This window comes from Phyllobates terribilis, unplaced genomic scaffold (genome assembly GCF_046119375.1).
Source record: "Phyllobates terribilis strain yellow unplaced genomic scaffold, ASM4611937v1 Scaffold_11__3_contigs__length_659146591, whole genome shotgun sequence".
Lineage (NCBI taxonomy): Eukaryota > Metazoa > Chordata > Amphibia > Anura > Dendrobatidae > Phyllobates > Phyllobates terribilis.
Window position 1 is genome coordinate 207,191,311 of NW_027362771.1, and position 22,270 is coordinate 207,213,580.

Sequence of the window (22,270 nt, forward strand, 5' to 3'; positions counted from 1 at the left end):
TAACAAGCAGTAATCCATCAAAGGGAGTGATTGTAGGGTTTTTTTGAGCTCAATATAAATATCTGCTCTCAGTCTATGGCTGCAGATTACTGAATTATGTCAGTATGCAACATGCACACTGTCAGGATTCCCCACTATTTCCAGTTCTATTTTTCTGTTCATGAGACACAGATGAAAAGAAAGTCTGCTTGTGACCACAGGCATGCAAATTGTATATTTGTGGTCATTTGACCGCCTGCTTGAGCTGGAAATAGACGGGAATCCTGATAGCGAGCACATTCACAAATCCGCAATCTACTGTCACATAGAATGATTGTGTAAATGTATGTTACGCCTGTAAAACCCTTTTAAAAAGATCTACATCCAGCTATGAAAAGATAGTGATATTTACTGTTTAGTGCTTGGTTTTTATTGTAACCTGTTTCATTTCTCATCGGGAAGTTTTGTGAACTTCATTGGACCCATTGAGTGTTCTTTTAGAAGCTGCCCACAGATGGTCCTATTGTCCTTCAATGCTGCAGTATGTTTACATCTATAGGGTAAAGTTCTTATGTTGACTGAGTGGGTTTACTGATATACTGAGGGAGGTAACAGATATATTTTACTGTGTTACATCTAGATTATTGCCCGTGTGAGCGTTGATAACCGAACAAGATCTTTAGTTCAGTCCCTGAAAAGAGCTTCAGACCGAAGATTATGCATCAATCGGGTTGAAGAGTTGAATTGTCACCTTCTGGAGTTTCCCGAAACCAGGGGAGTCGCAGTTAAGGTATGAAGTGACTGTGTTTCATCAGTATATTCCGTAGGTCAGCGCACAGATTTATGAATCCGATAAACCTTTAATACTGAATTAAAGTGACAAACATTGTCTACACCTGCCATTTTTGGGGGAAGCTCCATTATCTGTCCGTTCTTACATAAGGCCTCATTTACACAAAGAGATAGTAGTGTGATTGAGAACTATCCATGGAACCCGCAGTGGTGGTATAAAGCAGATATTGATAACATACGGGAAGGGTTGAGCAGCACCCATGGATCTGTCTTGTGGGCAGGGCTGTGGAGTCTGTAAGCCAAACTTCTGACTCCGACTCCTCAATTTCCATGACACCAACTCCGACTCCCTCATACACGGCTCATGTTTAAGTGATAAATTTACTGTAGCACAGATTCATCTCCACTAAAAGTCTAGACCCTTAGATCAGGAATAGGACAGACATTTATAGGACATTTCATAACTTTCCCAAATTCTAATGAAAAAATATTTCACACAAACTGCATTGAACTATTGTACCCAATTTATTATATATTTTAGGAGTTGGTTCATTTTATACTGATTCCGACTCCACCAAAATGGACACCGACTCCGACTCCACAGCCCTGCTTGTGGGTGTCATTCAATTCCCCATTCCACACACTGTCCTGAAGACAAACGAAAGAAGGCAGTGCTTACAAATCCAATAAAAGTTAATAAACTGTAACTTTATTCCTATGTTGCCAGGTAAGCTGGAGAAAAGTTACACTTTAACTTTTATTGGGTTTGTGCTTGCTGCCATCATTTGTTCAGCAGAGCTATAAGGAATGGGCCACCCAATGAATAACTGCTACTAGAAACACAAACCACTCAACCTGCAAAATGGGACACAGAGCAAATATATATTCGGCTCATCAGTATTAAATTACACGCATGTCACGCACGGGGCTGGAGACCACTAGGTCTTTTGGCAGGGGCATCTATCTATTTTCCCCATATCTTATCAAATTTATCCGGGCACCACTTTCTACATAATGTATGCAAGCCTAATGCAATATTCACTATTCAAGCTCTTGAAGATCTTTTTAGGATATTTCCAGTTTAACTTTTTCCACAAAATATAGCAGTATGCAGTGTGAGCAGCAGCGCTTACAGGTGGCTCATCCACCAGTACAAACAGACAGACCTTTGGATGTATGATTCTTGGACCACCTACTTGAGTTCCACAAATTCCAGAACATTGTGCCAATAGTTTGAGTATCTCACACTCCCAGAACATATGCATTACTATTCCATCACCATTACGCATTCTGCAGCTCCCAACCTGCCCATTTTATACAACCGTGAGGGGGTATAAAAGATCCTGCTGAGGAACTTAACTTGTACATCCCGAGCACTGACAAGCAGGTGAAAGGGGCTATCAAGTTTACAACCAGAGTCATCTTCATCGATATCCGATATATCCTCTCTCCTTTGCTGCAGAATTTTTTTTTTCTTTCATTGAGGCAATATTTCAAGCTAGGAGATTATAAAAGTTGGATAGTCTTTTAGCAGGGCAGACTAAGATTATGAGATTAAGAGGGATCGCCAGTCCCCCAAACTTTGTTCCATAAATATTTGAATTTAGCCTATTTTTCTTGTTAATTTTAGGAAAAAGCCATTCCTTACTTACTGCGACTCCGGCAAGCACATGATGAAACCCTCCGAGCTGCTGTAAGAGAAGCGTTAGCATTGATTGGCTACAATGACCCAGTGAAGGGCAGGGGAATTAGGGTACTCACCATCGATGGTGGGGGAACCAGGTAAACCTACCATAACGCTAAATAAAATACAATAAAATTCCTTTTGTCTGTCATCTGATAACAAGAAAACTCTGATAAGCTTGCCACCACAGCAATGCAGTATATTGTGGACTATACTCAGTCTCTACTAAAGTTTGTAAATTACTTGATATCCATTTTTTTATACCTGCGCTTTCATTGGGCTTCAGAATGTGGATTTCTGAATTTTTTTTTTTTCTCCCCCATGTTATTTCTGCAGAGGAATTGTAGCATTACAGACGTTACGGAAATTAGAAGAACTGACCGGGAAGCCAGTGTATGAGCTGTTTGATTACATCTGTGGTGTCAGCACAGGTAACTGGATATCACCCGCACTGAGGGGTGTTCTCGAGCTTAGAAGTTATCCACTATCCATGGGATAAAGGATTGCTTCCTGACTGCTGGGGAAACTCAACAATCCGGAGAAGTGTTCGATTATGCGCATTACTCTCCATTCATTCTTATGGGTGGGCCAAAGACCAATTGAGCCCTGCACTTGAAAAGTCTATGGATCCAGGCAGATGATCTTTCCAGCTATGGTACTATAACACGCACACAATGAATGGAGTGGTGGTTGATCATGCGCACTACTCTTCATTCTTATAGGAGTGCCCAAGACAAGCCAAGCACAGTACTCAACTATCTCCAACAGTCCCATTATGAAGGAAAGGAGCGGAAGTTTGCATGATCGACCACCGCTCATTTTTAGAGCCCTGGTTGTTGGGATCGCTGGGGTTCCCAGCAGTCAAACCCTCCGTGGTAGGGAAGTTTTTTTTCCTATCTGGTGAATAGCACATAACTCCAAACTTGAGAATACCCCTTTAATTCCTATTTATCTTACTGCTTACTCCATCTGCAAACTGATTGTTTGTATCTACAGCTTCTATGTGCATATTTGTATTGGTGGACATTTGTACACAAAGTTGTCAGGTGAACTGTATAGCGTCAGCTGCCAGCCTCTATCCCCGACCCATCTAATTCAAGGATTGTGCTATTAACACATTTTTGTTTGCTATTTCAGCATGCTTCCACACTCCTACATGGGCCGTAGAGCTGTAATTGTCAAAACACAGCATCAAACGCAAAAATAAATTACATTTTTTCCTTTATGAAAGCATTTCTAATCGGTTCTGAGACCGTTGAATTGATGATCTTGAAGTCAATGTAGCAATATTGGACTGAGGACATGAACCTTCCTCTGACATCAGTTACTGTAATTGTTCTGCTCTTGTCCAGCATCAGTATCTCATAAAATAATTATTGCATACGGTATACTCTTATCAAGCAAACTTGCCATAATGCCGGAACGGAAGCATGATATCTGTACATATGTCAGCAGCTTGTTTTATTAGGGATGGGCTGCTCCGTTCCATCACCATCATAACTAAATGTGATTGCAACCTCTTCTGCTTCAGGGGCCTCAGTAGTAGAATGAACTAATCCTAAGGGCTGCAAAGAGTATTATCATTTAACACATTAATGCCATAGCACAACAGTTGTCTGATGGGAGATAGTCCTTGCAGTGGAGCAGGCACCTATTGGGAGAATGGAGGTCTTCTCCTCAGTTTGCCCTCGAGAATGGAGAAAAACATTCATGTTGCTCCCTCTATCAGGTTTATGTGAGCTGCTGAATTTTAGACCATTTCCATAAACGGTAATGTAAGTAGTACATTACCGTTTATGGTACCTTTTTGGAGTGTCACACAGGGGTCAGGGTTACCACCAATGGCCAAACAGTACACTAAGTAGTACTTACCTGCCCCTGCTCACACGCTATGCTTAATGACTCTCTAAGATGAAAAATACACATGAACACCAACTTTGCGGTAATTGGGTGATTGTGGGTCACATAGACTGGCTATTGTGCACCCGGCTTTAAACAGTGTAATGGTCACATCAAGTTTATATTTGCACATAAATATTCCACTTAGCATTTTTCATTCAGTAGCAGTGACCCTATATTATACTATTATTGAGATCTCAAATGTGGCCGCTCAATGGACTGCACATAGCTTGCCAATGGTCATACATAGGGCTGGGCATACATATATCTATGACTCAAACAGGAACTGGTCTTCTGAAATCTGTTCTGTCTTTCTTAAAAAATATATATGGATTGCAAATATTGCCATATGAAAAAATCCGGTGCTAGACAACCCTGCCTGTAAGTTGTAACCTAGAGTTTTTGCGCCATCTTTTGCAATGAAGTTCTTTAGGGAATTGCATTGAGACATCTGTTCCAGCCACTGTGGAGGAATCAGACTTGCCTTTAACACACTGCAGAGGCTTTTCTTCCTTCCATAAAAGAATATAGGCACCTAATGATAGTGCTGGCACTGGGGGACATCACTGCAAGGGGGTTTAATTTCTCTACTGGCTCCGGACCCCACAAAATGCTCTCCTGCCCTCTTAAGTATTAGGGATTGGTTCTCTGTAATCCTTTATAGGCAGTCAGGAAAATTACCCACCAGGAAAATAAACCATTGTCCTGAGGAATTCCTTGGCTGTACACAGTCCATACACACAGGACAGGAGAATGACTTGGACTTGTTACAAATAAAACCCGTTTATTCAGACGCCTATTTCTATACTGTATAATGTAGTTTTCACTAGAAATTGGTCCAGCAAAGTCTATTTTTCTGTGAACTTGTTTGGTGGTTTATATTGTGTTTTAATGCAGAATATTTTGGCTGCTGAGCCCGGGTAATGTTGTTCTGGTATTTGCACACTAGATGGCAGTATAAGGGTACGCTTGATTTCGGAACATTTCCGGCTTGTTTCTCCCAAGGCATGACCAATGCTTTTGATGTGCTTCTTGGAGCTAATCCCAGAGAAATTCCAGAATGTTAAACACACCTATTAATAGGTTTCATTTAAGATATCTGAATATTAAGCCATCATTTTGGGAAACCACCTAGATAATTAGGCCTTTGTATGTATGTGTTAAATCACCTTGTATGTATGCATTTTCAGGTCTATTGTAGATACATTTAATTTTCTTCTTTACTAGGGTCAATACTGGCATTTATGCTGGGATTATTCCACATGCCTCTTGATGAGTGTGAAGACCTATATAGTAAATTAGGAAGTGATGTCTTCAAGCAGAACGTTATTGTAGGAACCGTTAAAATGGGCTGGAGCCATGCCTACTACAATAGTGAAATGTGGGAGAAGCTGCTCAAGTGAGTATTCAGCGGTGTAGAAATCACCCCTAACTGTTATGTCAGATTGTTCTCCTTATGGGAGATGGAGCACAATATCGTCCATGGATTATTATAGACCTATGTACACTCGGATAGCAATGGGAGGACCGATTCACAGGACCCCGGTCAGTAATCTGTGACTGATGGTTGGGAATCCTATGAAGCTCCTTACCTCCCGGCATTCCTCTTTCTTCTTTTGACTAGCCGGGCTAGCGCAAAGTTTTCATTGCGGCTTTCCGCACATACAACGTCTAATCAAAAGAAGAGCTGGGAAAGCCGGGAGATTCGCAGGACTCCCATCCAGCAGCTACAGATTACTGACCTGGCCAATGGGCCCGAGTCCTATGAATCGATTCTCTCATCTGTACAGTGACCTTTATTACATCCTTTAGGCCTTGTTCACATACAGTATTCCAAGCAAATACAGGTTTTACAGAATCCAGTGGGTTTGATTTTTTTAACCTGGTCTTTTCCAAGCATGCTACATTAAGGCCTAGTAGTCATACAGGTCAGCAATGTAGGGCAGCTGACAGGTTAAGGGATGTTCTTCTTCATCATCACCGGGGAGGAATAGAGACAATAGCTTAACATGCATGATTCATGAGACTACTGTGGGAAGGAGAAATCCAATGTGATCACAAAGTAACTGGAGGTCACATTGCAGCAGAGATGCAGATAATGTTTTATGCAAAAAGAAAAAAAAAACACCTAAGATATCTTATTTATGAAACTGTAAGTAGAAAATATTCTTATGTATGGGAATCTTTTACCTACTGTACCGGAGGCAGGGGTCACCATCACTAGTTTTGCAGGTGGTATTGATCCACACCAGATAGAAAGAGGAAAACCAGTTATGGATCTTCTTCCATAGTATTAACTGTCAATGATGTGATTATAACCCTAATGGCGAGGAATGATATCCCTGGTACCATTAGTAGTAATAGTATTTCGAGCTGCCAAAGGCTGAGGAGCACTTGTAGGTGACCTCTGTGACTCCTGGCCAATCCCTGTGCCAAGTGTATGTTTATATGCTTTGTTGCAGACATTTTCCTTAGATTTGGCACGTGTAAATATCCCCTAACTTTAATGATTGTGGCATATACTATAGTGACTATAGTATCAAATTCCTTTTGCCTATACTCCTAAATAGTACAGCACTGATGAGTTTTCCCTGTAATTTACCTGAATCTAGCGAAACATCCATGCACATTAGTTTAGTGCTACTCGGGATACTCTGGGATAGCAAAGTGTAAGTGTAATTTTAGGTGACTTTTCAGATTAAATGGTCTTGTGCTTCTACAGGAGGAATAACACTATGTATGGCCATTATATGTCTGGTACTCTGCATTAGAAATGTTGACAGATTTAAAGAAGACCTGTCACGTGCTCCTAAATTGAGTTAAATACCTTGTAAAAATCCTTTTTTTCCTTTTTACGATGCATTGCTCTATTGCAGAGATATTCACATTTGTTGCTATTACAGCACAATATGTGAAATCTCTACTTGTAGTACAACTGGACCTTTCTTCAAAGTCTTCTCTGGGGGCGTGCACTTTCACCTTTAACAGCTCAGCTGTTTCTAAGACTTCTAGTCCAGCTGTCAAGCTGTGATTGGCAGCATCTGCATGGGAGAGGAGAAAGCGCACACCCCCATAGAGAAGACTGCGTAAAAATGGCCAGTTGATCTGCAAGCAGAGATTTCACATGCTGTGCTCCAAAAGCAATAAATGTTAATATCTCTGCAATGGAGTGACGCAGGGCAAAATAAGTAGCAGAATCGGGGGAGTTCAGGGATTTTTATAGAGTATTTTACGCAATTTTTTTTTAAGCAAGTGACAAGTTCTCTTTAAACCGTTTTTGAAAGTGAATGATCAATGTAGGAAGCAAAAAAAATGACTAAGTGGAGAAAGAAGCAGATTTCTCTAAGGTGTGTTACAAAGTTTCTTATCTTCACTTGTACTATTCATGTGTTAAATTTTTTAAAAATATGGTTACTGTTTAAAGAGGTGAGGTCATCTGGCAGGTATTGGGCACGTGTCATATTATAATGAAAAGGACATATGTATTATACCTGCCCGGTCATGCACATGTTGCGACAGGGGTGCGGGTTGTAACTTCAGCGATATTTCTCATTTCCAATGAAGAAGTGAGCAGCTCTAGTATATCCCGGACAGCCCCGTGTTTATAAAATCTTTATTGTTCTGTTATTGATATTAACAGCGGGTCATTGGTATTCTGCATAAATCATACATTTTATATATATTTTTTAAAGGGAAAGGATGGGTGCTGACCTGATGATCGAGACGTCGAGGAATCCCCTGTGTCCTAAAGTAAGCACTTGAGTTCTTTGTGGTTAAATTGTGAGACCCCATTGTATAACTATAGCTTGTTTTGGGAAGCTCCGTTTACATAGCAGGTAATGCAGTTAAAAATTGTGGAACCGAGACAGACCATATTGAAGTAAATGGGGTCTGTCATTCACTGTCAGTACGTTTATATATACAGCGCTCAGCGTAAGTGAGTACACCCCCCATATTATTATTACACTATATATACAGCGCTCAGCATGTGAGTACACCCCCCTGTATTCTCGGTACGTTATGCATACAGCGCTCAGCATAATTGAGTACACCTCCCTCTGTTCTCAGTACATTATATATACAGCGCTCAGTGTAAGTGAGTACACCCCCTGTATTCTCCTTATGTTATACATACAGCTCTCAACATAAGTGAGTACACCTCCCTGTATTCTCAGTACGTTATATATACAGCGCTCAGCGTAAGTGAGTACACCCCCCTGTATTCTCAGTACATCTTATATATGCTGGATGCGTCCTTCTGTCTGAAGCTGGCGCTTGCGCAGTGAGGCGCCGGAGTCAGCACGTGTGCAAACTGCACTACGGCGCCATTTTATTGAAGACACTGTATATGCGAATTCGCAGACAGTGTCTTTAAAAAATGGCGCAGGATAGCGCTGTATGCGCACGTGCTGACTCCGGCGCCATTAATAAAATTAAAAATGTACCAATAAAAATGCTCGCCACACTGGCGTAGAACGGGTTTAATAGCTAGTGAATATATAATCAGACGAGTGCTACTAACCTATAACATATTACAAATTATTGCTTATACCATTCACTGTCTTTTTAATTTGTAGCAAGGTTATACTTTTTTCCAGTACACGATTACCCTGTAGTAAATTAGCATGTATATTTAATTCCTTTAATGTACTCTTCTCTACCTATTTAGAGGCCTTTGTATATAGTTTAATGGTCTGTCATATATCACTTTTATTGATGGTAGCATAGATGAATATACTGGCGTACTTACATAACCTAAAGCCCATAGGTTTTAAAGATCTACTTTTACTGTCTATAGCAGGGGTGGGCAATTAATTTTCCCAAGGGGCTATATGAGACAACATGACTGTTGTGGAGAGCCAAACCAATAGGCTGACCTTCATTTTGCTTAGTATTATATTGTTATATCATTGGATGATGGCTCACATTATGCATTGGGTTCTTCCCAAGAACCTTAGATGTTGTAATGTATCGACATAGGATGTGCGCATATTCGAGCAGTGCTGCTTTCTGCAGTTGGCTAATGGTGATTTTGTCAGCATGGAGTTGTTGTAAATGCTTTTCGGCTTTTTTGGGGCTAGTACCCAGTATTCTGATGACCACTGGTACCAGAGCTGCTGGTTTGTGCCATAGACTAGACTATGAATTTCAATTTTCAGGTCTTGATAGTTTTCAGCATTTTAAGCCCTTTGGCTGTCCTGGTCCACGGGCCAGATTGGAACAGTTAAACAGCTGGATGTGGATTGGAGGCTGCAGTTGGCCTAGGTTCTGTCTATAGAAATGTATTTTTATAGATCTTTACTTTAAGGGGTATTACCATCTCTAAGATCCTATCCCAATTTGTAGTAGGAATATTAATAATAATAATAATAATAATAATATATTATTATTATCAAATACCTGCAATTAGAAATGTAGTATGGTTTTTCTGATTCTCTATGTCTCTTTCCTCATGTGCAGGCATTGCAGGACCTTAGGTTTCCATGGTTATGACAACTGATATAGTGACAGTTAGTTGCTAGCAACCATGGATACTTAAGGTCCTGCACATACGGAAAGAAACATAGCGAATCAGAAAAACTATACTACATTTCTAATTGGAGGTATTTGCTAATATTCTTATTATTACACCTACTACATATTGGGATAGGATCTTGGAGTTGGAAATACTCCTTTTAAGTTTAGAATTAAAATGTAAATGTTTTTTTTTTTACTGATTATTACTAGCAAACTGGTCCCTCCTATGAAAATGTCTATGCAGCTTATCCTTATTATTGAGTGATATAGCAGTATGTAAATCTGTAATGTAGTTGGAGTCATTTCCCAAATATTGATAGTTTCTTTTTGTTTTTCTGTAGTTTGTTAGCGGATTCATGTTGCTTGTATGAGACAGAGCCTAGTGACAACTGTAGCCAGATATGACCTCCTCTGAAACGCTCTGGCGTTTGAGAGAAAATCTAGTTTGAAGGCCGGCTAGGGACAGGAATAGATGAGACTAGTCCGACGCTGGTCCTGTGCCAGGGAACCGACCGGTCTCTCGGTAAAGATCTGTCAATCATCTGCATCTCTGTGCAAGCCCTATTGTGGCAGTGAGCTGTGTAATAACAGCAGTGTATTGAGCCTAATTTCACATATGAAAAATTGTCCTAATCTCTAAAAATGATAGGCCAGCTGATGCTAAGTGATTCCTGATTGTCCATTTTGGGCATAGGACTGACACAGTGCTTTACCGTGCAAACGCTGAGCACCTAAAAAGGAACACTCCGTCTATTTTCAGAGTTATGCCCGTATAATGGAGGCTTCCGGATCACTTATTGTTTGCAGACCATCCTTGACCTATTAGAAAAATGAATATTTCTGTTTCTTTATATTTTACAACAAAGTGGCCTTTTGTTTGAGACAGTTGTTTTCCAGCTTTGAAAAGCATCTCTAACCCTTAAGTGGATCAATTATTCATTTAGTATAATACAACTGTGGGATGGGGAGTTTATTCACTGCCATGTTCTGCTTTATCAAGTGCTGATGTAATGCAGCGAAGCTACAGGAAAACACAAAGACCACTTCATAAAGTATAGCATTGCAAATAGTAATCCAATTGACAGAGGCACCAGGCACCCTGTGATTCTGAATGTCAGCTGCTCTGTGCGTATGTCTCGCTGGAAAAGTTCATGATGAGTCTTGGTACTGTGCTCGGAAACGCCCTGTACGGACTTTCCCAACAGGATGTGTGGATCATCATGTGGATTCCCCTCGGATGTAGAACATTCTGAATGGCCACAATCATGCACATGCTCAGCAGTTTGGGCAGCATGGGACTTATAGTATCATTGTAATGATGTTATCTAATATCAATGTACTGACTAACTGGCCATTACACCGAAAATAAAACCAGTTTAGATGAATAACTTCTAGAAACAAAGGAACCTTATGGGCAGTAAGAAATCCAGATTATGACACCCATCTGTGCAGGATGTGCATCTAGCTACAGTCATGGGGAAAAGTACATGTTTGTTCTGTTATTAGACCCGAAAGTGCAATTGTATCCTCACCAACCAATCCTGAGAACCGAGCACTGCAGCTGGCCCTTTTTAGTGGACTGGTGCTACTGGTTCCTTGCACAGTGGTGATCGGGGCAGCATGGGCTGCTAGTATGGCAGTGATAATCTCCTGCTGATAAAACCCTTATTGTATTGAAGCAACAGCACACAGCCTAATAAGTGACAGCTGAAATCAGTGTCTTTGCCCCTACCTCATGCTGCCCTCAGACTACATCGCAAAAACCTACTGACAGATTCCCTTTCATTAGCAGGCTATCCTCAGAAATTGGGCTCTTGGCAGAAAAAACTGGTGGGAGGGAGATGGGTGACATGCAATGAAACAGAGCAGGTGGTATTATTTTGCCCTCTGTCTCTGTGATTACACTTGTCCAATTGCTGCTTACTTGGTTTTCAAGTACCACAGTCGTGCGCTAGGAAGCAACAAGACAGTGATTGTGTAAGTACTACACTTCCTATCAGGCCCCGAGCATCTGGTGCAAGAAATGAATACTTGGAAAACATTACAGCAGCTGTCAAAGGTGGGATGTATTGGGCAGTACATGAACAGTCCTTGAAATTGATGTGTTAGAATCAGGACAAATAGGCAAGTATAAGGCTGTGTGCCCACTATGCGTTTTTTAAGCGTTTCTGCAGCGGCAATTCCACTGCAGAAACGCTTAAAAAACTCTTGGTAGAAGGTCTGCCATGTTCCCCAATGATAATCCGCATGTGCTGTGTACATGCTGCGGAAATTTCCACTGCGGATTATCATTGCAAAAAAATCCACAGCGCTACCAATTATTTTACGTAATCACTGCGGTTTCGCCTCCATTGACTTGCATTGAATCGCATAATATCCTCATCACTACATGTGCACATGCGGATATTAAGCGATTGAATGTGCGGATGGTACCCGAGTTTGGAGAAGAGGAGACTCTCCTCTAGACCTGGGTACCATAGAACCTGTAAAAAAAAGAATTTAAAATAAAAAATATACATTATACTTACCTTCTGGTGGCCCCCGGTCTCCATAGCGATCCGTCCTGGCTTGCCGGCAGCTCGCAATGGTCTAAAAGGATCTGCCATGACATTTAATCATGTGACGGGTCATGTGACCGCTGACGTCGGTGGTCGCGTGACCCGTCACATGACTAAATGACATTATGGCGGGTCCTTTTACACAACCGCGAGACACCGGGAAGACCAGACGCATCGGTTAATGACACCGGGGGCCATCAGAAGGTAAGTATAATATTTATTTTTTACCATTCTTTTACTGTCACACTATATAAATCCATGAAGGTTGCATGGATTTATATAGTGTGACTAAGTTGTCAAGCACTTTCCTAGTGATGCTAAAATCTTTTGGAAAGCGCTTGACAACCCGCATGCGGAAATGCATGTGAAGAACGCTTCACATCCGCATGTCCCTGGAAGGAAAAACGCATGTACAACCCGCATGTACAACCCGCATGTACAACCCGCATGTACAACCCGCATGTACAATCCGCATGTACAATCCGCATGCGTTTTTTCTGCCAGGGAGATGCAGAAACGCTCAGGAAAAAATCCGGAGCATTTGTGCATCGTGGGCACATAGCCTAAGTAGAAGTATCTGAACGACTTTGGCAGGAACCAAATTGTGATGGGTTAGAGTTTAAAGGGGTTATCCAGTACTAGGACATCACCTTCACAATCAGAATGTTTGGCCCCGATTAAAATAAAAACACTTATACTCCCCACCCGCGGTGTCGGCAATCGCGCTCCCGTGGTTCACATGCGGTTGTTATGATACGTGAGATCTGCGCCCAATTTGTGCTGGCGTCCCTGTCCTTGCGTTTGGACATATAATTAATCAAGAAGAAGTGAGTGGCCAGCTGCAGCTTTCCCTTTTTTGATTACGTATATGCCTGAAGATGGGGACAGGGACACCAGCACGAATTGGGCGCAGGACTCACATGTCATAACAGCTGCACGTGAGCCCCAGGAACACGAGTGCCGACACCGCTGGAATGGCGTCGGCACGAGAGGGGAGTATAAGTGTTTTTAATCAGAGCCAGACATTTAGATCAAGAAGGGGATGTCTTAATAGTGGACAACCCCTTAATGTAGTTAGTACCTACCAAAGGTGGCCCATACAAAGAAAACATGTGAAATAGCGGCGTGTTAAGGACACCTAAGGATGATTAATGCATGAGGGGAGTAAAGGCTAGCCCATCTAGTCTGAGCCGACAGGATAGCTACTGTAGAACAAATGGCTGAATAAGTTACTGCTGCTAATGATAGAAAGGTGTGAGACCACACAGAGCAATTCCGCTTGCTGTGCTGTGTAGATGCAGACTGGTCATGCTGACACATGACTGCCCCCGAAAGCCCCAACATTGAGCGCATGAGAACTTGTAATTTGCTTTATTGTTGTCTTATAGATTGTAGTCATTTTTTACTTTAAAGAGAAATTTACATTTGGGAATTTTTGCACTTATTTATTATGTTTGTTTCTATAGTGCTAACATATTCCACAGTGCCTTACAGACATTATCATCACTGTCCCCTTAGGGACTCACAGTCTACATTCCCTATCAGTATGTCTTTGGAGTGTGGGAGGAAACTGGAGAACCCAGAGGAAACCCACACAAACACGGGGAGAACATACAAACTCCTTGCAGATGATGTCTTTCGTGACATTTTAACCCAGGACCCCATCACTGCAAAGCTATATTGCTAACCACTGAGCCACCATTAATTTACTTCTCAGTTTGTGACATTTTTAGAATTCCTGCTGCAAGGGGGGGTTTATGTATCATTGTTGTGCTGTGACATTAGTACATTGCCAGTGTCCTGATACCACGTTTATCTTGCTGCTGTTGTAGGTTTCTGCTGTCAGTACCATAGTTAACCGAGGAATCCCATTAAAGGCTTTTGTGTTCAGGAACTACAACCATTTCCCAGGGGTTAAATCACCCTATATGGGAGGATGCCAATACAATCTGTGGCAGGCGATCCGAGCTTCATCGGCGGCACCAGGCTACTTCCAGGAGTATGTTCTTGGGAACGACTTGCACCAGGTAAGGACACATCCACCACCTCATAATGAACCTGGTCTCAGCATTTAGTGTTTTTCTAATACAAGTTATTCGCCACCTACCTGTATTCATACATCAGCGCTCAGGATGTAGTAGCACATCTTCAGTGAGCACGGTTTGTGAATGCGCCCGAAGGCTGCTTGATAATCATGTCAAACACATCCTCCACTTCACATCATTATTCCTCCGCAGACTGTGATTGACCTAATCCCATAAAACAAAAAAAAACCTGAGCTAAAATGATTCGGGAGCAGCCTGACAGCCCTGACACTAATAAAAAGCGTTAGTGAGGAGCAGAATATTGTGCCTTCTGGCGTCACTTGCTTGAATTCCTAAACAAAAGAGCCATGATACCCTTGTCAGAGCAAAGCTTGTTCCTTTCCAGTGCACCACTGTCTATGATGTGCAGATCATAAGTTATCCGCCATTTCTTCCCTTGTCTTATTCACGCTATTTAGGAGTAAATTCTATAACGGTAGTGTTAATATCCTGTTACTGCAGATGGAGATGTCTGCTTCTTGTCTCCTTAATTTCCTGCACTATATTTTTCTGCCTTGGCCATAGGCTGCTAATACTTCTGCCTCTGTCATACCTACTTAATGCCCATCATTCCTAGTCTGGCAGGTTATTATGACCACTATGCCACTTAAGCTGTCAGAAGGCAAGAGAATTGATTTGGATTGTGATGGCCACGTACTTTTTTTTTTTTTCTTGGTTTTATTACACCATGGCACCGATTCCTCATTTGTATTTCTTTTCAGTCACTATCCTTTATTGTTTTGCAGTATTAGTTGCTGTTTTTTGGCGCCAAGTTCATCAAATTAGCGCACACGTTTCCTGAATTAAACACCGTCAAGAATGGGTTTTCCTCCTGTCTTGAATGGTTTTTGCAACTCTTGGTGCCAAAAGTCGCAAACATTGCTCCAATATGTTGGCATAATAAAAAAAAAAATACACCAGCGAAGAACTAGAGTGAACTTGCACCAAATTGTGCAACTTATTAAAACGTCCAATTGATGAATCAGGCGAAAACCTTTTGGAATTGCTAGATTCTGCCCACAAAAACGGGTGAGCACAAACAAAATGGACTTCAACAAATGTGCAAATAGGATAATGAATTTGGTGCAAACAAAAAAAGGAGCGAAACACACAAAAGAAAAGAGGCAAAGGCAATGATGAATCTGACCGATATGTATTGTATGACGTTTAAAGGCTAATATAATAAGTGTATCGACTGACGCCTCCTCATCAGAAACCGCTTGCAAGAGCTTAATGTGTGTTACTCAGTGACAGAAGCTGCTGGGGTCTGAGCTTGGCAATAATGAGTGCTATTCTAGATCCCACCAGATCTCCTACATGTTAGTATAGGGCAGCATTCTTCAACCAGTCGTTTCAGTGACACATTTTGGCTCCATCATATAACTCCTAAATGCTATTATGTAATTTTAAAAGTAGGCGTGTCATCCAAAAGTTTCAGACATCTTCTGTAGGGGAAGATCATATCTGCAACTATTTCTTAAGCTTTTGGCAAAGGGGCCCATAATGAGCAGGTTAAACCAAGTTTGACATAATATACATGGGTCGTAAAGGGAATCTGTCAGTAAGATCAAGCCTCATAAGCCGTCTACATGGGCATGTGGGTCACAGGAAGCTGAATAAAATGATACCCTGATATCTGTGATCCAATATTTTGTTCTAGAGATATCCACTTTTTTATATATACAACTGAGCTGTTAAGATCTATGGGCCGGACATAGATCTTCCTAAGATTCTGCCTCTGGAACTCTTTTTAAATGAAAGGGACGTTACCAGTGTGAGACATGTAATGACTGGCAGTCTGTTCTCCTGATGTGTCATACTGGTAACGCCTTTCATTTAAAATAAGCTCTGGAGGCCGATTCTCAGGCAGATTCATGTCCGGCCCGTAGATCTTAACAGCTCATTTACATATTAAGAAAAAATGTGGATTTCTCTGGAATAATACCTTGATATCTGCAATCCAATGTATCATTTTATTAAACTTTCTATAGCCTGCATGCCCATATAGGTGGCTTAGGAAGGTTGATCCTACTGACGGATTTCTTTTAATGAATTTCGATGACCTTCATTAATACAGTGGGCATCATGACAAATAACATTGTTGCTTATAGAAACCAACCACTGTGCTATGCTATGGGATAGAGAAGGCAGGTTTAGTGTGGTTTAGACTTGTCACTGCGCTTTCCATGTTACTGTGGCCGCCATCTTGAAAGCAGGAGGAACGAAACATCGATCTTGGCAGAGGAGGTAGTGGCAAGCAAACAGAGGGCACAAAGTAGGGGTGACTATACTTGAGAAACATATAGTCACTTTTCAGTCTCAGGGTGGAGGATTGATTTAATGCTCTAGACCAGGGGTGCACAACAATTTTTTGGTCTAAGGGCCACATTGCCATGCTGAACCAATCCTGAAGGCCATAAAAAAATTTAAAGGGGTATTTATATGAATACATCACTAGAACCACCATTAGTACATTAATACATCACTAGTTTTGAGTATTTGAGGAGGATTTGGAGAGTTTCTGCTTAAAAAAAAAAAAATCAGTGTGAACACATGCTAACTTAAACTAAGTTTCTGGAGCAGAGACTCACAAAAGCCTCTTCCATAATCTCAAATATCTAAGTTTTGAGGATTTTTAAGTTTTAACATAGTCATGAAGCACCTTATGGATTGCTACATGTGTACAAGATCAGAACCACCGTCAGTACGTGAATGCAGCTCCAGTACCACCATCAGTACAGTGATACATTACAATGTCAGGTCAGCCCCATACACAATTGTATCACATGTACCTACAACTTCCAGTATGTTCATAACTCCTTTACCACCTTGGGTTTTTTTTGTTTTTGTGTTTTCGTTTTTTGCTCCCTGTGTTCCCAGAGCCATAACTTTTCTTTATTTTTCCGTCAATATGGCCATGTAAGTGCTTGTTTTTTGCGGTACGATTTGTACTTTTGAACGACACCGTTTTGTTTTACTATATCGTGTACTGGAAAACAGGAAAAAAATTCCAAGTGCAGTGAAATTGCAAAAAAGTGCAATTCCACAATTTATTTATTTATTTTTTTTTCACCATGTTCACTAAATGCTAAAACTGACCTGCCATTATGATTCCCGTGGTCATTGCGAGTTTGTAGATAACAAACATGTATAGGTTCTTGTTTATTTAAGTGCTGAAAAAAAAATTGAAAGTTTGCAAAAAAAAGTGTCGCCATTTTCCAAGACTACTCTATCAGGAGAGTGTGAACGTATCCTGAATACAGTTTTGTATTGAGTTATGTCTGGTGGTCTTGTTTCTAGGGAGGCAAGATAAAAGCAGCACATCCCTAGCCACTCTATATCACACTACTCACGTCCTCAGCTTTAGGAGATGAACTTTCTCTCTCTTTTACAGCCACAAGTAACATACTCTTGAAAATCTGAATGTAGGTAGAGAACCATTCGACGGCAGATTTTCGTTGTATGTACACACCTGTCGGCATCGGCTTGTGATGTTTTCATGATTCAACCTGTTTCTTCTATTTTCCTTTTAACACAAGGGGCTGAACTGTGAGAGTCACTAGCAATGCAGAGCATGTCTAGCCAAGCAGTGATGTGAGATGGTTACTATGGAGTCCGAAGAACTTGTTCCCAAATTTTACAGTTGGCTTTGCATATGTATCATTGCTGTTTCACTGGGATAAATGCTCAAGGATGTGTTTTTGTGTGCTGCATATAAAATGGCTAACTTTTACAAGAGTGATTACTGCAAATGACCACCAAAGCAAAAAGTGAGAAATATCACCAGGAGAATAATGTGTGATTTAAAAAAAATGAGCGCTACGCTTCTAAGAATAGAGTATCTTTTTTGTGTATATTACCAAAATTGCTTTATGGAGAATGTATTTATTCTCTCCTGAAGGAGACTGTGGTCCCAATTTATCAAGACCAGTGTTCTTCGCATCAGTCTAGATTTGGGGGCATGCTGGAGTCAGAGGCACCTGATTCATTAGGAGGTGTTTTAGTTAATGAGGCGCGTCTGAAAAGTGTCTGGAGTAAGATTTCTGATGCAAGTCACACCACGGATAGTCATGAGATGCAGAGGCTCCGCCATGCCTCCTGTCACGTCTCACCTCCACCCATTTTGGCAGAGCTGGGCGAAACTGGCTGGAAAACACAAAAACTCACAAAGTGCTTCCTCAACCTTGCATTGCACAAAAATTTTACGACTTCTCATAGTGTTTTGCTTAAGATTTCTGATATAAACACTCTGATGAAATCAGGGCCTGTGTATTTGTGACATGCCACATTTTCCTGCTGTAAGTTTCCATTAGATAATGCATAAGTTGTGGCCATAAAGAGATTCACATTGGACAACAATCCTCTTGTAGGCTGACATTCACACAATGCTCAGTTGGTGTTAAGGAGAAGATTTTGCATGAAGGAATCTGTCATCAGGTTTTTACAACCCCATCTGAGAGCAGCAGGATGTAGGGGCAGAGACGGATTTTAGTGCTGTATCACTTACTATGCTTCTTGCTGTAGTTTTGATTAAACAATATTTTATTGAGGGGGTGTGGCTTGTCAATGGCAGAGTAAGATGCACGGACTCGGAGCTCCAAGCCTGATTGATCCCTAGAGCAACTATAAAGTCAATATATCACCCCAAAACATCCATGGGCAAGACTTCATTGAAGGTGACTCGAGCACCATAGACCATTTTCTGGCCTCAAATACTCTGTCCCAACTCTGGAGCACCAGGTCTAAAATGGCACCATCTGAGTAGCCAGACATCTCACCACCTCGGGAACATAGGGCCTCAAACAGCCCTGATCATACAACCCTTGATAACTCAAGCGAGGACGATGAAGATTCAGAGTATCTTCCATGGTCTAAGCAAGCACATAAGAGCACTACCTACCAAGAAGGACTTTGAAAGGTTTGCATGTTGCTTGGAAGACATGTACAAGCGGTAACTACAAACTCTCAAATCGTAGTTTACTACCAGGGTGGAGGCGGTTGAGAAAACTCAGGACTCTGTTCTACAATGGCTCCAATATCACCGAGAAGTCATTCTCTATTATTCTACCAAGCTGGAAGAGATTGCCTCAGGGATCAAGGATCTGGAGAATCACAACAGACGTAATAACATCTATTTCAGTGGAGTACCTGAGTCTATCAGTCCATCTGAATTGGACTATACCGCACAGGAGGTTTTGTTTGTTTTTTTTAACAAATCCTGGGAGATGGTGAGTTGAACCCTCTAGAGCAAGATCATCCCTGGGCCCCAAACCCGTCACAGCAACAAATCCTAGAGATGTAATTTTCAGAGTTAATTTTTTTTCAAAGTTAAAGAATCCATCATGGCTGCTGCAAAGCAAAAAGAGACTATTGACTTTCATGGTTCCCATATATCACTTATAGCTGATGTTGCAATACGCGCACTCCAGCTGAGGAGGGCATTGAGACCTGTATTGTCCTTGCTAAAGTAGAAGGACATCACATACAAATAGGGGTTCCCCTTTCAGCTAATTGCATTAAAAGACGGGAAGTCGGCTACATTTTGCAAAATGGGAGAGACTTTTCATGTTATGCATTCTCATTTAAAAAACAAACTGGCTACTTCATGCATTTTATTAATCCTCTGATATCCTCCATGTCATTTTGGGTTATGAACCCCACAATCCTCTAAATAGTCCTATTACCTTTGCTGAATTGATTAAGCATGCACCGATCCATGCAAAGAATTGTGGTGCTATGTCAAAGGGAAAACGCGTACACGAAGGAAGAACCCTGAGGGTAATTCTTGAAAAATGGACTCTATCGCTGGGTTTGCATTTGCATATTTTTGCCCACATTGAGCTCTGACCGACTATAACACAAGTCGATTAGTGCTTGTCTAAGGCTTTTTGTATAGGGTGAGGTAAACTATTTGGGGACCGAATGATTTGTTAATACGATCATTCAGTCCCTATACAGTTTATATATTGTCAGCCGCGAGTACTGCTTACACGGGGGAGCTGAGGGCCCACATATAATATTAATATTAGACTTCACAATAATACGGTACGTTTAATTATTTGCATAGCAATAGAAGTACTATGAATTAAAACAATAACAAAACTCAGATAAAAAGTCAATTGTACCTGGGTGTTGGTACTTCAATGCCAAGTTTCATTTACAACAAGGAGGCTAGGAACCAAACTATGCCTAGAGACAATACGTCACTGTCTGCTATAAGCAAGTTCCCCAACCTAACAATGGCAACCCCATACAGACTCCGGAACCTGGTCCCCATATGGGTACATTGAGGATGTCCTTTTGACTTAGTGTTTTTCCCCTTGCCAGGTTCTCCAGGGAAACTCGTTTGTAGGATGTCACTTGTCAGGTCGCTGACTACTTACTGTCAGCATCTGCCTATGAGCTCTGCCTAGCAGGGAGAGCTTCATCACATTCTGTCCAATCTGACATTTGTGTGCAGCTCACACTGTCAGGAAACGTGATCACCGTCACTATTATAGAGATCTTCCAGAGAATCTCCTTGGCTCTTGATACCATGTACCTTTCTGATATTCATGAATCATATAGTTGCCAACAAGTCTGTGTCCATGTAAAACACATACTGCACACGGATGACACCTGTGTGCCGTCCATGTGACACGTACCGGAATATAATGCATTCAAGAAATTACAGATTTTTAAGTGATGTGCAACGATAATAGACAGCTTGTAGAGCTTTCTAGAAAGCCACATGGATAAATAAATTTAAAAAAAATGATATGGGGCCCCCCTATTTTTTTTTAAACCAGCAGAGGTAAAGCAGAGACAGCTGAGAGTTGATATTATCTATGGTTATTGCGCCCTTCCCAGCCTAAAAATACCAGCCCGCAGCTGCCCCAGAAGTGGAGCATCACATGAGATGCTCCAAATCTGGCACTTTGCCTGTGCTTTTTCTGATTGCCCTCGTGCGTTGGCAATTGGGGTAATGGTTTTTGGGGTTGTCAGCTGTGTAGTGTCCAAAAACACAGTTGGCATCAAGCCCTGGTGTTAGTAATGGAGAAGTGTCTATCAGACACCCTTATTATTCACCCAGTATAAAAAACTTGCCAACACCTTCCCTCCTTCATCACTTTATTCAAAAAAAGAAAAAAAATCCCACGCATGTCCACCGTAGTCCACCAAATCCGATGTCACCGATCTTCAGAGTTGCTGGGTCTCTCGCTGCTCCTCGGGATCCAAAAGTGGCTGTAGGCAAAGGCTATGGAATCCCTAGACTACGTTGGACCTGCGTGGGATTTTTTTCGTTTTTGAATGAAGTGGTGAACAAGGGAAAGTGCCAGGTAGTCTTTGTTTAAGTAAAATATTTTTTGTTTTTTTAATATATATTACTGGGTTGGTATTGGGGCTGTCTGATATACACCTCCATTACTAACACAAGGGCTTGATGCCAGCTGTGTTTTTGGACACTACCCTGCTGACATCAATCCAAAAAAAACATTACCCCAACTGCCAATGCACCAGGTCAATCGGGAAGAGCAAAGGCGAAACGCCAGATTTGGAGCATCTCAATAATAATAATAGTAATATTATTATTGCACCATTTATTCCATGGCTCTTTACATGTGAAAAAGGGGGTAAACATAGCAAATACGCTTAAAATAATCTTAAAACTAGTCAGCGACTGGTACACGTGGAGAGGACCCTGCCCGTGAGGGCTCACAGTCTACGAGGGATGGGTGAGGGTAGAGCTGGTCGTGCAGCGGTATGATGAAGCAGTG

The 22,270-nt window shown here is 41.3% G+C and overlaps 1 protein-coding gene across 3 annotated transcripts in view; it reads left to right on the forward strand.

Moving 5' to 3' along the window:
- The window catches only part of PNPLA8 (patatin like domain 8, phospholipase A2), a 71,849-nt gene that overhangs the window by 16,051 nt on the left and 33,528 nt on the right, over window positions 1-22,270 (forward strand). For all 3 annotated transcript variants that reach the window (XM_073651986.1, XM_073651984.1, XM_073651985.1), the window contains 6 exons: window positions 620-769; window positions 2,402-2,553; window positions 2,792-2,886; window positions 5,582-5,753; window positions 8,047-8,104; window positions 14,262-14,456. In XM_073651986.1, coding sequence (XP_073508087.1) covers window positions 620-769; window positions 2,402-2,553; window positions 2,792-2,886; window positions 5,582-5,753; window positions 8,047-8,104; window positions 14,262-14,456 — 822 coding nt within the window. The remainder of the gene's footprint in view (window positions 1-619; window positions 770-2,401; window positions 2,554-2,791; window positions 2,887-5,581; window positions 5,754-8,046; window positions 8,105-14,261; window positions 14,457-22,270) is intronic.